This window comes from Sorex fumeus, unplaced genomic scaffold (genome assembly GCF_029834395.1).
Source record: "Sorex fumeus unplaced genomic scaffold, SorFum_2.1 ptg000129l, whole genome shotgun sequence".
NCBI classification, from domain to species: Eukaryota; Metazoa; Chordata; class Mammalia; order Eulipotyphla; family Soricidae; genus Sorex; species Sorex fumeus.
This window is the reverse complement of record NW_026606186.1, coordinates 10493300-10509715: the sequence shown is the minus strand read 5'-3', so window position 1 is coordinate 10509715 and position 16416 is coordinate 10493300. Positions and strand designations below refer to the sequence as shown.

The window sequence follows — 16416 nt, the reverse complement described above, 5'->3', positions numbered from 1 at the left end:
CACACACACACACACACACACACACACGTGATTTACAATTAGGGGTGAAACTAATCCAAGTTGGAACAGAATTTAGCTCAACAGCTTGGGGGGGACACCATGGTGATGGGTGTTAGGGTCACACAGGTACACACATAAGTAAAACTGAGCAGCAAATCTAGGGGCCAGGGAGTGACTACGAGGGTTAAGCCACACACGTGATATACCTGATGCTGGGTTGTTCCCCTTCCCACATGTACCCCTTGCCCCGATTTCCGCCCCTGCATCACCAGGATGTGGCCTGAGAGGCCCCAGTTCCACTGGACGGCTCTAGTGGTCCAGGATCCTAGCAGCACCACATCCTTAGGCCCGGCAATTCAACTGAATAGCCCAGTTGGCCACAGATAAATCAGGAGTGACCCCAGAGTTCCCTGAGCACTACTGGAGAGTCCCCACAACAATAAACATAAATTCTACATTTCATAGTATTGTCAATTTACTCTTTAAAAAAGAAAAAAAAAAAGAAAAACAGAAAACTTTTTTGGGTCACACCCAGCCATGCTCAGGGGTTCCTCCTGGCTCTGCACTCAGGAATCACTCCTGGCGGTGCTCAGGGACCACATGGGATGCGGGGATTGAATCTGGGTTGGCCGCGTACAAGGCAAATGTGTTCTCTGCTGTACTATTGCTCCGGCCCCTGACAATTTAATCTTAAAAGGAAAAATAACCATAAACAGACTGAAGTTAAAGAGAAGCAGGCTGGAGTCGCAGGCAGAAGCAGACTGGTACTGGTGCATTCAGATACAGCAGACCCCTCTCTACAGTGTCTCTTCTGCCACCACTCCCCAGAAACTGTTCCTCAGGGACCCTCCAAAACAGCAGTGAGGACCCCTGAGGGATCAGGGAAGAGGCATGGAAAGCCATCTCGGCACCCCAGGGAGAGAAAGGAAGAGTCTGGCTTTCCTTCCGTTTCAGTGAGCGGCGAACATTAAGCCGAGAAGAAAAGCATCAGCGATCGTTTTCATCTCCCCAACCACAACCACACACCTACCCGACACTCTGAAATGAAAATTAACTTCTGCCTCTCTTTACCATCGCTGCTGACTTGCTGATTAATAATCAACTCTCAGCTTCAGGCACTGGCCCAAAATCAAATGCTGCAGAGAGACAAATGTCCTTTATGCCATTGGTGAATTTATCAGTTTCAAGGACTTAGAGCCAGGGAGCAGAAAAACCTTATTCGTGACTACGAAGGGAGAAAAAAAAAAAAAAAAAAAAAACCTTATCGGTTACTCCGAGCTACCTCCAGCCCTGCGGCATCTGGATGTGCAGCCCGCCTCCCCCGCCTTCACCCCTCACTCGATGCGGGGACTGCCCAGGTCATAGCAGTGGCCACAGTCACTGGCAACACCTCACGCTCCCTACAAGGCACAGTGCTCCCGTGACGCTGGCCCCTTCATCTGTTCTGAAGGCTGCACTTCCTCTGGGAGGAACTGCCCTTGGCCCCAAACCAGAAGCAGGGGGCCCACTCTCCCTGCCCCTCTCATCTCCATCCTCCCAGCCCTCCCTGCTGCCTGGTCCTGCCCTCGGCTGCTCTGTCCCCAGCGGACACAGCAAGGTGTAAATCTGCACTGAGTCTACCGCCAGGGCCTGCTGCTCAGCCAAACAACTCAAAGAACAAAGATTATTTTTTCCCCCCAAAGGAGAACTGGAACTCAAAGGTTTTCAGGATTTCCTCTGGTCATGCGCTACGAAGTGTGATCTCTGGAGCAGAAAAGGCAGATCCGCGGGCCCCCCGCCAGGCCCCGTCACGCTCACAGGTGCCCGGGGAAAGCCACACACAGGTACAATGGTCCTGCGAAAACACCTCCCAGGCCGAACAGACAGGGGGTTGGGGGGGAGGGGGGGAGGGATCCAACTCTGTCACTGACTTTTAGAAATTTAATTTAAAATACCTGTTTTATTAAGTGCCTACTACTTGCCAGGCGCCATGCCAAGAACGTTATAGATAATGTAAAACTCATAACAACTTATTAAATCAAATTGTTCGAAACGGCTCCCTTGTAATGAAATCAAATTTGCTTCTGAGAATCCAAATTTACTGCTCCTCATAATGGGCACCAACAAGTACCTTTTCCTTCTGAGAACCATTCCTGTTCCCCTGTGAGTCCCGGGGGGTCTGTTTCTTATTCAACACGACAGGCGTTATGAAGACGGGGGGTTCAATTAATTATGCTCCTTAAACCTACGTTCCCCTCTCTAGCAGAAAACAAATGATGACCTGCTCTCTGGCCACTGCCGGCACGCAGGGCGTTCAAGTCAGCAGCAGCAGCTAACCCTCGGCACACAGCGCCCGCACACGTGGCTGTCTGGACCCGAGAGGCGTCACAGCTGCCCGCTGGAATCAAGCCAGATCCTGTGTCAGTCTATGGCCCACAAATAACAACTGATAAAGAGAGAAGCAGAGAGAGATTGGGACCGTCTCCTTTGGAGAAAGGACGTTAAAACAAAACTATGTTGGTCCCTGTTCCTCGGTTCGATTTTGGCTTTGGTTGTGCTGACAGCGGATCCAGGCGCTCTACCTGGGAGCCATATTCCAGCCTCCGTGCTGGCTGGTTTGCAAGAGTTCACTGTCCACCACACCCTCCGCCCCCCTTCAGAGGAACAAGCCCTGGCTGCTTGCCCAGCTGGTAACCGCCATTCTAAAGACAGACCCGAGCCACCTGACCATACCTCTGTCCAGTGGGAAAGTGGGGGTAAGGCTTAAGAAAATTCACTGGTGGGGCTGGAGTGACAGCACAGCGGGGAGGGTGTTTGCTTTGCACAAGGCCGACCTGGGTTCAATCCCCAGCATTCCGTATGGTCCCCCCAGCACCATCAGGTACAATTCCTGAGTGCAGAGCCAGGAGTAACTCCTGAGCATCACTGAGTGTGACCCCCCCCCAAAAAAAATTTATTGGTATATCACAGCACTATTCACAATAGCCAGAGTCTGGAAACAACTCGTGTACCCGAGAACAGACACCTGGTTAAAGAAACTATGGTACATCTACACAATGGAATACTATGCAGTAGTTAGGAAAGATGAAACTGGCTTAAAAATTGATGGGTATGGAGAGTTTCATGCGAGTGAAATGAGTCAGAAGGAAAAGGACAGATATAGAATGACTGCACTCATCTGTGGAATATAAAAAAAAAAGGAGACTAATACTCACGAACAATAGGAACAAAGGCAAGGAGGATTGCCCTTCCAACCGAGTCTATGGTTGGAAGCCTACCGCAAGTGCTGAGGGAGAAGGCAACGGGGATAGAGAAGGACCATTATGACCAAGATAGTCGGAAATGATCACTCTGGACAGGAACTGTGTGCTGAAAGTAGGCAAAGGAGCAGACACGATAACCTCTCAGTATCTGTGCTGCAGACCACAGTGCCCAGAAGGAGGGGGGAGGGGAAAGGCAGGCTGGGGGGTGGGGTGGCGGGAGGGAGACTGGGGTCACTGGTGGTGGGAGACAGACACTGGTACAGGGATGGGTGCTGGATCACCGTATGACTGAAACCTAACTATGAACAGCTTTGTAACTATGTATTTCACGGTGACTCAGTTGAAAAAAATATATAAAAATAAAGTTCTGGGCAAGTTTAGCAGGCTGGGATTAAAAAAGAAAGAAACTGCATTTGGTGATGCCTATTTCATATCTATCTCTGTCCTTCCGACCTCGTAATTCCATCTTTAGGAATAGAGTCTAAAGGGAAAAACGCATCCAAAGATACTCTGGGCTGACCCTCTGGAAGCAGATGGTGGGAGCCAGGAGCGAGGCAGCCGCTGTGTCCTGGGGCCTGCATAAGTGGAAAGATGAGGTCATGGTGGCCTAGCAGCTGAACAAAAACGGGCAACAAGCCTGCCCCCCAGGAATCCCAGAGGCCACCATCTTCCAGAACCCAATGAGAAGCCCAGGTACACAGGAGCAGTAACCGAAAATGCCAGACTTCACGGGATAGGGGGAGAGATGGTCCCTCTCATCCCCCTGCCCCAATGGGACACTGAGATGACGCCCATAAACTGCCTCCAACTACTATTTAAGCTTCCTAATGGCCTGATCCAGAAACACACAAAAAAATCTCAAAACTAAGCAGCTCACTGCAGAGATCTCCCCAGACCCTAATTATATAAACTTTTAGAATTCTAGGAGCGAGCGGCCGCAAGAGTGGCCGCACGGCATCATATGCTATTCATAACAGGCAATACAAAATAAATGATCTAGCATTGCCTTTTCGGAACGTTTGAGTGGTGGTGGGAAAATTCCAAATGATAATGGTGGAACTGGTGTCAAAATACTGAATGTAATCAAAATAGAGAGAGGGCATTGTGGAAATTGCCTGCCACCTGGGCAGGGGAAGGGTTGGGATTGGGCAGGAGGGATACTAGGGATCTTGGTGGTGGAAAATGTGGAGGGATGGGTTTTTGATCATTGTATGACCAAAACTCAAACATGAAAGTTTTTTAACTATATCTCATGGTGACCGGGAAGGGAGGGGAGGGGAGGGGAGGGGAGGGGAGGGGAGGGGAGGGGAGGGGAGGGGAGGGGAGGGGAGGGGAGGGGAGAGGCAACAAAGCTGCCTTCCTGGGTATGCATGCGCCTATCCACATGCACGCATTCTGATGGGGCAGGGGAGGTCCCGCTGCTCACCAACGGTTTGTGACCGGGTTAGTTAGGGCCATTTCTTGTCTCAGTTTTGCAAGTGTAAAGTAATTATCGTGGGTCAAATACCATGGGAGAACACATTCCGCAAACTCTGTTTGCTCTGATTTTGTTGCTTTTGCGGACGTGTGGGGGCCAGGAGAGGCCTGGTGCCCACTCCACAAGTCCCGCCCCTCAGGATAGCAGGGCAGGGTGGGCCTTCCTGGCCTTGCCCTGCTTCCCATGGATGGAGAGCCACGGGCACCCCAGGGAATGGCAGCACCCTCCTCTCTGGGATCCCCACTGTGCCTCAAACAACCTCTCCTCCCATCACAAGGCTATGGTGAGAACATAATCTTTCCCACACGGACCTTGCCACCCCACGGGGGGGGGGGGGGGGGGGTGGGGAGGAGAGGGAGAGACAACGGGGAACCAGGAACCAGGCCACAGAGGACCCAGCTTGTCACAGGGAACCTCAAAACCAAGCACCATCTGACAGATGACTCAGATCGGTGAAATCGGCTGGTATGAAGATCAGAGTGGGTAGCGGGAAAAGCCTCTGCTCTCCCAAGGACATAATAGGACATTTAACAGATTCTTTCTAAAGGGCAAATGAAGCAACAAATGCCATTTACAACTCAACTTCAGTAGGTGAAGAATGAGCTGCCTATTAAAAAAAAATGCAGACTTGGAGGAAACAAAGCCCAAGACGGACTGCAGATAGTCTTAGTTCTCAAAATTATTGGGAGCCCTGGAGGCTAACAGCGATAAGAGCCTGAGCCAGCATCCCTCACACTGAAGGGCAGGGACTGCTTGAGGCGGGCAGATCTTTCCCAGATGTGCCGCAGTGTGAACCCTCCATCTAGCTGGGGCGCCGGCTGGAGTTTGAGGCAGAACTCCCAGAAAGACTCTGAGGATGACCCTCGCACGAAAGAGCCCTGCAGGATTCTGGGCAGGGCAGTTCCCGAGCACAGAGCAAGATGTCTCCTGGGGCAACTTCAGGCCAAGTTAAGACTCTTGGGAGGTAGCAACAAGCCCTTCCTCAGCAAAACCCTGTAGCGCAGTAACTCTCAACCTTTCCCTTCTGACTGACCCTGTTTCCTTCCTGTGGGCCCCCGTTTACGTGATTTCGCCACTTGCCCCTTGGAATACCCTGGGTGGTTGGGGACCAGAAGGCCTTATGGCTGCTACAGACAATGCAGGCAGAGACCAGCAGAGTGAACACATGACAAAGATGAGCAGAGATCCATAGGCTGGCGAGGCGTCCGTGAATAGACCACAAACCCAGACCCCCACCCCCTGGCTTGAGAAATGTGTTCACTGATTTGTTTTCCAGAGGTGATGGATTCTTTCAAGCGGCATGAACGTGGCTCAAAGTACTGAGGTGGCCTGAGGAAGCCCACTGACCTGAGGGGCCCCCTGAACAGGAAGAAGCCCACCGACCTGAGGGGCCTCTGAACCCAACCACACAAAGGGGGACTGCAAGGGGGACCTCCCTGGAGACGGCAGTTGCGAGCAGGGCTGGGGATTCTCTAGGGGAATGGGCGCGTGCCAGCCAGGGCCAGGATCCCTGGACGAACACCCGTGGCAATCTTCTTACCTCCGTCTGCACGGCTGACTGTTCATCTCTGGGGACACCCAGGCAGGAGAAGTCAAGAATGGTTTTCTTCAGGTGCTGGTTGTCCGTGTACAGCTCCTTCACTAGCTGAATGAGGTTGATGACCTGGCAGAGAAAAGCAGCGTGAGGACAAGCTGCTGGGCAGCAGACTTCAGCTTCCGGCCCCACACACCCCCATGCAGATGCCAGTCCCTCGGTACAGTGGGGAGGCAAGTGGAATCCCACAGCCTCCGCTTCAGAGCATCCTAATGGAGGCAGCCTGCCCTGAGCCTCCACTTGCCCCACCTGTGAAATGGGTCACCGAGAGACCTGACCGTGGCCGTGGCCAAGAGCTCCCAGGTAGCCACCATGAACCTGAGTATCTCATCCGTGAGACCCCCCCCCCCCCCACCCCAGAGGAATAGCCCGATATAATAGCCCCAAGTAGGACTAGCATTCTTGAGACTGTATCAGAACTTGTTTTACCTCCTTGACCTCTCATCCCTGGGCTTCTCTTACAAAGTCCTGAGGTGCTTGGCCGGCTGGCACGGTGACCTCCATTTTACAATGGGGCAGGGGTGAGGAGGTGTGGGGGGTCGGTGGGATGCAGAGTTCACAAGGTACCACAGCTGGAGAGCTCAATGACATAAACCCACAGCAAAGGGGAGGGAGACATGGGAGAGAGCAGGTCTCCACAGCGAGGCGTCTGAGCACGTGCCTCCACAATGAGGTGTCTACGGCCCCCAGTCCCAACAGAGACTGGATCCCTGCACGCTTTGAATCCTGACCCACCAAGAGTTCTCGCAATGGGGTGATCGTAATCCTCTCCCACCCAGACTACACAAGTCCAAAACAATGAAAGCCTGAATGAACTGTGCTGAGCCCCCAATAAGTAAGTTGCACAACACCTTCTGACTCTGTCATCACGGAGTGTCAGCGGAGGGAATGAGCTGCCTGCCCCCAGAGAGCTGCAGGAGTTGCCGCTGTGACTAATACCCCTGTATTCCTCAGCTTCAGAAACTAACCAGGCTTCACTCCTCCACCAAAGTCCCCCACTGCTCGACCCCTTTCCATTTCAGGTGTGTCTACACCTGCTGTCTGCTCTCTATCCGCTGAGAAATCCCCCTCACTGGGCCTCTACTGACCCTTCAAAGCCCACCAACTTTCCCCCTCATTCCTGCTCCCCTCCCATCAGCTAAGTGGTCCGTGACCAATAGCCATGCACTGTCTGTCTTCTCCCTCACGGCCACACCAAGTCACACCTGGCCACTGCACCAGGAAATGAATGGTCCTAAAACAGAAACCAGAAGCTGTCACACATGGTAATGTCACAGCCTCCTGGGAACTCACACTGCGGTTCCTACAGACTCGTCCCTGCTGAAGCCCGCTAATGGCACCACCAACTAATCAGCAGCTGGAAACAATTTTCCAGCTTTTAAAATTAAAAAAAAAAAAACCTTTTGACCAAACCCAGAATTTTATTCTTTCAAAAAGCACCTAGTCATTTCCCCTATAGGTGCCTGGGACTGGAGAAGCAGAAATAACTAAACCCCCCCCCCCCCCAGAGGGTCAACCACTACCCTCAAGATGTTCAGCCGGGCAGGGGACAGAGAGGAGCCACCAGATGTCCCGGCGCTGTATACGCAGCACCAGGAGGTGAAGAGAGTGAGAGGACGGGGCTGGGGTGCTCCCGGGGAGGAGGATGTGAGCAGGAGCAGCGGGGAGCAGGGGCACAGACACGCGGTGTCCACAGGATGGAAAGAAGCCCTTCGGGAAGGACAGGAGAGGAAGAGGAACGGGGGTGCTTGGGTGAGTGAGGACCAGCCCTGGGGTGTGACCTTGACAGCACGCCTACACAAGGTAACCCTGTGATCCGGCTGCCAGGAACTCACATGATGCTATAAGCCACCGCGGCCTCAGCAAAAAGGCACGGCACAAAGGACCCAGACACCCTGTGCAGGAACCCGGGAGACAAGCAGCCCCCAGAGCACTGACATTTAGGAGGCCGATACCTTCTCCTTAAGTTCTTCTCGAGAGAAATGCTCCACTTGAACCCGACTGTGCTCCTCGAGGCAGATGCTCAGGTAGGATGTTTGATCGCTATAAAAGGAGAACGACTCTTCTGGCCGGTTTCAAAAGAAAGTGAGGAAGGGGGGAAAGAAAGAATATGAGAAGCAGATCTTTGCAAGATCAACGGGGCAGAACCCTGTCTACGGACAGGGCAGGGTGGGAGCAGGGAGGGGGTATAAATGCCTACGGGGAGTTTAACACTCCCCCTTTCTCCCTCTCTGCACAGGCCACTCTATCCCCCACCCCAGTAGAGCGCTGCAGCAAGGGCTGTGGGCTTCGGCGGTTCTGGATGATAATCTGATCATCTGCATAGGAGGGGCACGAGTGAATGGTGACCCCAGTTCAAACAACGAAAATAAGAGGAAACCGGAAAGCAAAGGAAAGAAACGGGCCTGGAGAGTCTTCCCTGGCTCCAGGCTCACCAGGGGGTAAGGACAGCTGAGACGAGGAACTCCGGGTGAAATCCCACGGGGGCCTCATTTCCAACTGAGGCTTCAGAGCGCTCGGAAACACTGGGCCACCGTTTTCACCCCAGTTGAAAGGAAACCAAGGGAATTACATACAAGAGTGTGGGTACCTTCCCGCCTCCGGATCTCACTGGTCTGCAACTCCAGCGTCCTTTTCAGATTCTGGTAGGAGAGCACGTCCTGCTCCAGCTGCGTCCGCAAGGCCAGAATGTGGTTCAGCTCGGCTTGTAGGGTGCTGAGACTTGGAAAACAAGACAGCGGAAGTTTAAAAAGGGGCCTCTTTATTTTTATTTTATTATTATTATCATTTTATAGTCTCTGAAAAAATAAAATCCAGATCCCGGACGAGAACAGTGCAGTCTTCTGCCCCCGCGCCTGGGTGTTCCTTCCCGGAGCCCCTTGGAGGGGAGCGGGTTGAGCTTTCCTCCCCACCCCGACCAGGGCTCCGGCAGCCGAAGACCTCCAGGACATCTTATCAGAACTTTTTTTTATGACATCTTATTGTCTCATTACTACTTTGGAGAAACTTGCAGGCTATCGAATGTAGCCTGCCCACAGGGCAGAGTCTGGCAAACTCCCCGTGGCGTACCAAATATGCCAAATACCAGTAACAATGATGGGTCTCATTCTCCTAAATAGCCTTGAATATAATCTCAGGGCTAGGATGAAAGAGACGTTACTGGGGCCTGCTCGAGGCAATCGACGAATAACAGGATGATGAAATGAAATGAAAAAATGAATTATTATCATCATTAATTTTTTTTTTTGCTTTTTGGGTCACCCAGCGATGTACAAGGGTTACTCCTGGCTCTGTACTCAGAAATTACTCCTGATGGTGCTCAGGGGACCATATGGGATGCTGGGAATTGAACCCGGCTTGGCCGCGTGCAAGGCAAACGCCCTATCTGCTGTGCTATTGCTTCAGCCCCAAAAGGAGCCTCTTTAGATGTGAGAAGGCAGATCCTACCAAGTCTTCATTTGGTTTTCTGTCATCTGTTTTTTTTTTTTTCTGGCTATGAAAGTACATAAATGCTCATGATGAAAACTCTTCAACACAAAAGAATTTAAAAAAAAAATCCACAAAATTACCATAATCCCACAATCAATTAACACATGGCAGACTGTCTCTCCTCCACCTTTCCCCGTAATATTTTTAGAGGTTGAAACCACACAAAATGTACCAGGCTAAACTGTGCCTTCCTCACTTAAAAATTTCCCCATGCTTCAGGAAATTATTTTGCAAGTATCTTCTTTAATAACGCCACGATGCTGAGTAAGGTGAATAGCCCAATATTTACTTGAGCTAATCCCCTATCCGTGAGGACTGGGGTCATTTCCAAGTTTAGGCAGAAATAATTGAATTCTCCGGGATGTTTCTATTTGGAGTAATATCTCACCGAGGCCCAGATATGGAAGCAAAGGTTCTGCAGAGCCTGGGGGCCACCTGGACCCCACAGGAGAAGGGAGAAGAGGGCAAATGCCTGCTTTGGCACGCCCAACAGATGGCGCTGGGGTCGGAGGGAGGGCGGAAAGAAAGAGACCACATAAAGGAGGAAGAGCCGGGAACAGGAGGGAGAGTAGGAGCTATTGGGGCCTGACCGAAACGGGTCAGCAGAAGCCAGTGTGATCCAGTTAGACTCTCGCAAATGCACGGTGGAATAGAACTGGGGGGAAGGGGTGTTGAAGTCCGTCTAATCACCGTGATATGAGCCCAGGCTCAAGCCCCACATCCATAGCCCCTGAGCATGCTGGGAGCAGAGCCAGCCCTGAATACAGCCCCGGGAAGGAGAGAGAGGAAGAGGGAGATGGGGAGGGAGAGGGAGAGGGAGATAGAGAGGGAGAGAAAAACAGGCAGAGGGAGGGAGACAGAGAGGGAGAGGGAGATCGAGAGGAGAGGGAGGGAGAGCAGGCTGGGGGGGGGGAGAGAGAGAGAGAGAGAGAGAGAGAGAGAGAGTGAAATAAAGATCCCAATCCTGTCTCACACTTTCTATGCTTCACACACAGGTTAGTTTCTGAAGGCAGATTCCCAGCAGTGCAATTAATTAGTGGGTCAAAACATACGAATACTTTCCGAGGCTGCGAAATGCATTAACAACTCAGAAAGCCTTTTATTAAACCCCCAAGAAATAACCTCCTCCCTGTCCAGCACCAGGCCTACGGTTTCATCACGAGGCACTGCCCACACCTGGAGGCCGAGGATTAAAAACGTGTGGGGGGTGGGGGGGGATTTTTCTAGCGGGAGGGCCCAGGAGGCTTCATCGGAGTTTTCAAGGGGTGCCCATTGTGCCCCCCCCCACGCAAAAACGAGGGACAGAGTGCCACAGACTCAAGCCCCACAGTTCCTTCCTAGATTCCTCTGGGTTCTGACCCTCAAGGCGCACACTACGATCAGCACATGCTGGAGGCCAAATCAACCATTCTGTCTCATCCACGCGGGAGGCTCTTGACGGAGGGCCCCACTGATGCAGGCTTCTGGCGAGGGCAGGGGCCCCACCAGCAAAGCCCTTTGCACAGCTCCTTCTCAGAATGCATCATAACGATCCACTTGTGCGGCTGATGGGAAAACCCGAGGGGGGGGGGCACTCCCCTGATGCAGCCCACTGCAGAGCTGGTTAACCAGGGAGCAGACAAAGGCGGCTGAGCATGGCTCAGGCGAGGCCTCCCTGCTGCCCTGTCCCCCTCTGACAGGGTGAAAAGCACACAGCTGCTGCCCTGGGCATTGTCACTTAGGTCTCCCGGACCCCAGAAGCTTCTCAAGGAGCCAGGAAGAACAGTCGGGGGAACAGAAGGTGCTCTTCGGGGGCGTGAGGAGGCAGGAGCCCCCAGGCCCTTCTGCTACCGGAAAGGAGTGGGGAGGGGGCAGGGATGAAGAGCAAGATCAGCTCCAGACCCCCCTCCCCTCCCCCCACCTCTGCCTATGTGCTCACAACCATCTTTTGTACTTCCGCTGTCAGAGGGACAAGACCCCCCTCACACACGGCTTTGAGGAGACAGTAAGGTGATGTAAAGCGGGGAGGGTCAGCACTGTGCACAGAGACCCCTTCCTCCCTCGTGCGCCAGACAGACCCTCACACCTTCCAAACACAATGCTGGCAGTTCTGGGCTCTCACTGGAGGGGACTCTCACATCCCCGGGGGTTGTGGGCCTGTGCCTGCAGGTATTGATTGGGGAGAGGAGGGGGCCCCTGGCGCGCCAGAGAGCCACTCCTTGGGACACCCAGTCCCGGCAGTGCTGAGGGTGTGACACTGAGTTTTTGGAGCTTGTGAACTGGACCCACCCTCTTGGCCTGGGCTCCCTCACCCCAGACCCTCCAGAGCTCCATCTGCCCAGCAGAGTGGGAGCCACAGCCACAGGCGCTGCTGTGAGGGGCAGGAACAAAGGCCAGGCAGGCCCACAGCTGCTGGCAGCTGGCTTCCTTCCTCCCTGCCCTTGCTTTGCCGGTCACTCCAGACCTCCCCACCCCGACCGCTGCTTCCATCGTGAACCAGGCTGGCATGGCCAATGGGGCACCACCTGCCTCAGCCCACCATTCTGCCCTCCAGGTACAGCCAGACCTGAACACCCGGAACCCCCACAGGCCAGGGCTGTGCCTACAGAGCCGCTGAGGCCGACAGGGGCTCTCCGTGTCGCTGTCCTATTCTGGGTCTGTGTGCCAGGTCAGAGAGGGACTTTATGCATTACCATCGCTTATTCTAAAATAAGCCCAGGAAGCCCACAGGGGGCAGGGGGGCAGGGGGGCAGGGAGGCAGGAGGCAGGGTAGGAGAACAGGGGAGCAGGGAGGCAGGAGACAGAGAGGCAAGGGGCAGGGGGACAGGAAGAAGGGATGCAGACGTGCAGGGGTGCAGGGGGTAAGGAGGCAGGGGGCAGGGGGGCAGGAAGCAGGGATGCAGGGGGCAGGAAGGCAGGGAGGTAGGTGGCTGGGAGGGGGGGCGGGGGCAGGTATGCAGGGGGCGGGGCAGTTTCAATTGTAGACACATCCGCAGGTGCAGTGGAAAATGACTTATTCTGGCCTTCAGAGCTTCTGAGTGGCAGAGCTGGGATTTGGACCCAGGTGCCCAGCAAGGAATCTGGTCCCAAGAAGAAGCCACACAGGAAGCCTCCCTCAGCCCCGCCCCACGTGCCCTCTAGCAGCAGCTGAGCCTTTGCGGGGGGGGGGACACACATGGGACATTCACTTCCTAGTGAGATGCCTTCTCCCTGAAAGTCAACAGCATGTTTGCATCTGCTCTGAACTCAAATTTGCAGGTCTTCAAATCTGGGCATGACCACCTAAGTGAGATGATGGGGTTGGGAGGGGCGGCGGGGGGGGGGGGGCGGGGGGCGGGGGGGAGGGGTGGCGCATGGATCCCGAGTATCAGCTCTGTCCTGGTTCCAATGAGGGGCCCTGAGAAGTGAGACAGAATGGGACCCCCGCCCTGAAGAAGCACACAGTCCAGCCGGGAGGGCGACTGAGGGGGCAGCAAAATGGGGGTGGGGCAGCGGTGCCTCATAACAGGGCACAACCCTCAAGAATTCTCAAGAAGAAGCGGCACTCAAGTAGATGTACTCACCTGGGGCAAGGCACATGCATGAGGGCGCATGGCCCAGGGCACAAAGGTGGTTTCATTCTGCTCGACGGGCCAACCGGAAGCAGTAGACATGGCAGTGAGCCAACCACACTCCCCTACATACACACAGACACACAGATACACAGACACACACTGGAGCCCCCTTAATACATAGCCCACCCCTCTCCAACACACAGACACACACAGACACATACACACATACCGGACCCCTACCTACACATATATACACTGGGCCCCCGCCTACCTACCTACCTACCTACCTACCTACACACACACACACACACACACACACACACACACACACACACACACACAGGCCCATAGCAGCCAGTGCTGTGCCATCAGCATCCCCAGCCACTCTGTGTCCACTGCAGCTGCAGACACCCTTTCCCCTCACCTGCAACCACCACCCTGAGCAGAGAGACAGAAGCCAGTCCTGCACCTACAGATCGGCACGCAGAGACCCAGAGTGCCCACTGACCATGGACACAGAGCTGGGGGGACCTCTCGTGAGCTCTCCTCACACGCTAGTTCCAGCAATCCTGGAAGGACTCGAGCAGCTCCATGGACAGAGGCTCAGGGTTATACTGGTCACCGCCAGTGCAACCAAGACTTCGCAGCTCTTGGTCTCCGTGCCCTGAAACAGCATTATGCAGCTCCCAGGAGAGCCGTGAGGAGCTCAGGAGCTCAGACACGTGGAACTGTTCCCTTGATCTACAATAAATACGGTGTTGGACATGTCCGAGTAATTACTCATGAATTTTGCCCTGGAACTCGTTGCCCCGTACCAGGTCATTCTTGGGAAGAAAACAGGTATTTCTGATAGAAAGCAAGGCCACCCCCAGCGAGCAGACTTGGCAGGACGTGGAGCGCTGAGTCTCTGACGTGTGTGTGGTGTCCCCACAGCAATCCCGGGGCCGGGACATGACGGCATGGGAGGTCGAGCACATGCCTGACATGAGAAAGGCCCTGAGATTTCACCCAGCACCCCCACTACCCGGTGTCGTCTCAATTAAAACGGAATCAATAACCAGCCCGCCTTACCTGCCCGAGTCCCGCAGAGACTTGACCAGCTGGGTATAGATGGCCTGCTCTTTCTTTAAGACCTGGATCAGCTCCTCGTAGTCCAACTGTTGCTTTTCCTGGAAACGACAAAGGGCACCTGACATGAAGGGCAGAGTTTGCAAAGAGCACATCCTCCCATTATGCAAACAGCACGTGGAGAGTTCTGGCTCTACCGCTGCCCTGAGGGTGAGTCCCCCTGGGCCCGGCAAACTGGCGATCCGGAGACAGTCGGAGAGCGCCACCTGCAGGAGGCGAGGGGGAAGGACCGTCCACTCCTCCCACAGCTGCACTTCTACCGCAGAAAGCCAGGGATCACGCTCCTTCCCATCCCCACCCCCACCCCCACCTCCCAGGGAAAAGTACCCAGCATGGCTGTTTTCACAACACTACAAAACAAGTCTTTCCATGTCTGTCCTCCAGCCAAAGAAGTTTCACAAACCAAGACCGCCCTCGTTCTGGAGGAAGGGGATTGCAGCTGAACTGAGCTGCAACTTCAAGGTCTCCCCAAGAGAAGGAGACCTGAGGGGGAGGGGGTTCACTTTCCAGCCAAGCGGCCTCAGGGTCACAAGCTTGCCAGACTCCGGGGAAGTTTCATCTCTTCAGTGGCCAAGCTGCGCAGGCAGTCACTATGTACATAGGCACAAGGAACACCGAATAAAAAAATTTTTTTCTTTTTAAATTCAGGTTCTGGCTCTTACATATAAGAAGGTCTAGGGTCTCAGGAAAAGACTTAGTAAAGGCTGGAGCAATCATGGGTGAAACTGTCGTGGAGATATGGAAAACAGCACAGGCAAGCTGTGTAGGAAATCTGGGGTCCTGGCAGAAATGTTCGCTTACATACAGAGGGACAACGGGGAAAAAAAAAAATCCAGGACAATACAAGACACATTTCACAGCAATTTTTCATGCCAGAAAATAGGTGTTTAAATGATGATGCAGTGCTGTTGAAAGGACACTGGAGCTACTTTGATAGATCAAATCTGGGGCAATTTGAGCAGCAAAATAAATCAGAGTGGTAACAGATTATAATCTGAACAAAACAGAAATTCATGAGTCCATACTGATGCGAATCCGTGAATAAATGGGGAAAGTCACAGGCTCTTCTTTATAATAGAACAATTAATAAATAGAGAAGGAAGGGATAATGGAATTTTTAAAAAATTGCCATTTGACAACCATCATAGTAATATGTCAGTCAGGAAGTACAAAAGGCTTAGGGTAAAAGTCATGGGCAGAAGCTTCAAGATTAGGATATTTATATAAACTCAAAATGCCTCCAAGAAACTGCTAAATTACAAAGGAAACAAAGAAGGATGCTGTCTAGTGGGGACGCCCAGCAGACGCCGCCTTCACAGTTCTCTGAGTCAGCATGGGCACATGGAGAAGACAGCCCGGCTCCCAGGCTGTTTCTGCTAAGGACGCCTCACCTGCCTCCAACCACCAAGAAACGTCAAGGCACACCCCCTGCGATCTGTGTAATGGGCCTATATGCTTCAGAAGTATCCGGGCAGTGGGGAAAGTTCTGGAAGACTGAGTAATCGCTGCAGGCTGATGATGAGAGAATCGAGACACGGCAGCGGAATGCTGAATGGGACCCTTTTTGTATCAAAGGGCACCAGGGACCCAGCAGTGAAGCGGGGAGGACAAGGGCAGGGCTGGGTCTCTGCAGAGTCTGTGGTGCCCCCCACGCCCACTCAGGCACCAGGCCTGCCTAGAAGCGGCAGCCTCATCCTTGGCGCTGAAATACTAAACCCCTTCTCTATTGTGAATTGCCTAGAAATACAAAATTCTTTGCAAATAAAGAAGAGATTTGTTAAAATAAATAAATAAATAAATAAATAAATAAAAGGCCATGCAAGCAGCAGGCCTAGACAGGGTTCAGGGCTTGGGGGCGAGGGAACAACAGTCTCGAGCAGTGTAGGCATTCCACAGCGATTCACACTTTCTCCCCCAAGGACAAGCCCCTAACTCCCATGCAGGGTTTCTGAG

The 16416-nt window shown here is 53.3% G+C and overlaps 1 protein-coding gene across 1 annotated transcript in view; it reads right to left on the bottom strand.

Moving 5' to 3' along the window:
• Positions 1–16416, bottom strand: part of CDK5RAP2 (CDK5 regulatory subunit associated protein 2) — a 189426-nt gene that overhangs the window by 69791 nt on the left and 103219 nt on the right. Inside the window, exons 14-17 of the mRNA XM_056138589.1 lie at positions 14407–14669; positions 8904–9034; positions 8269–8378; positions 6260–6382 (exon numbers count right to left, since the gene is read on the bottom strand). Coding sequence (XP_055994564.1) covers positions 6260–6382; positions 8269–8378; positions 8904–9034; positions 14407–14669 — 627 coding nt within the window. The remainder of the gene's footprint in view (positions 1–6259; positions 6383–8268; positions 8379–8903; positions 9035–14406; positions 14670–16416) is intronic.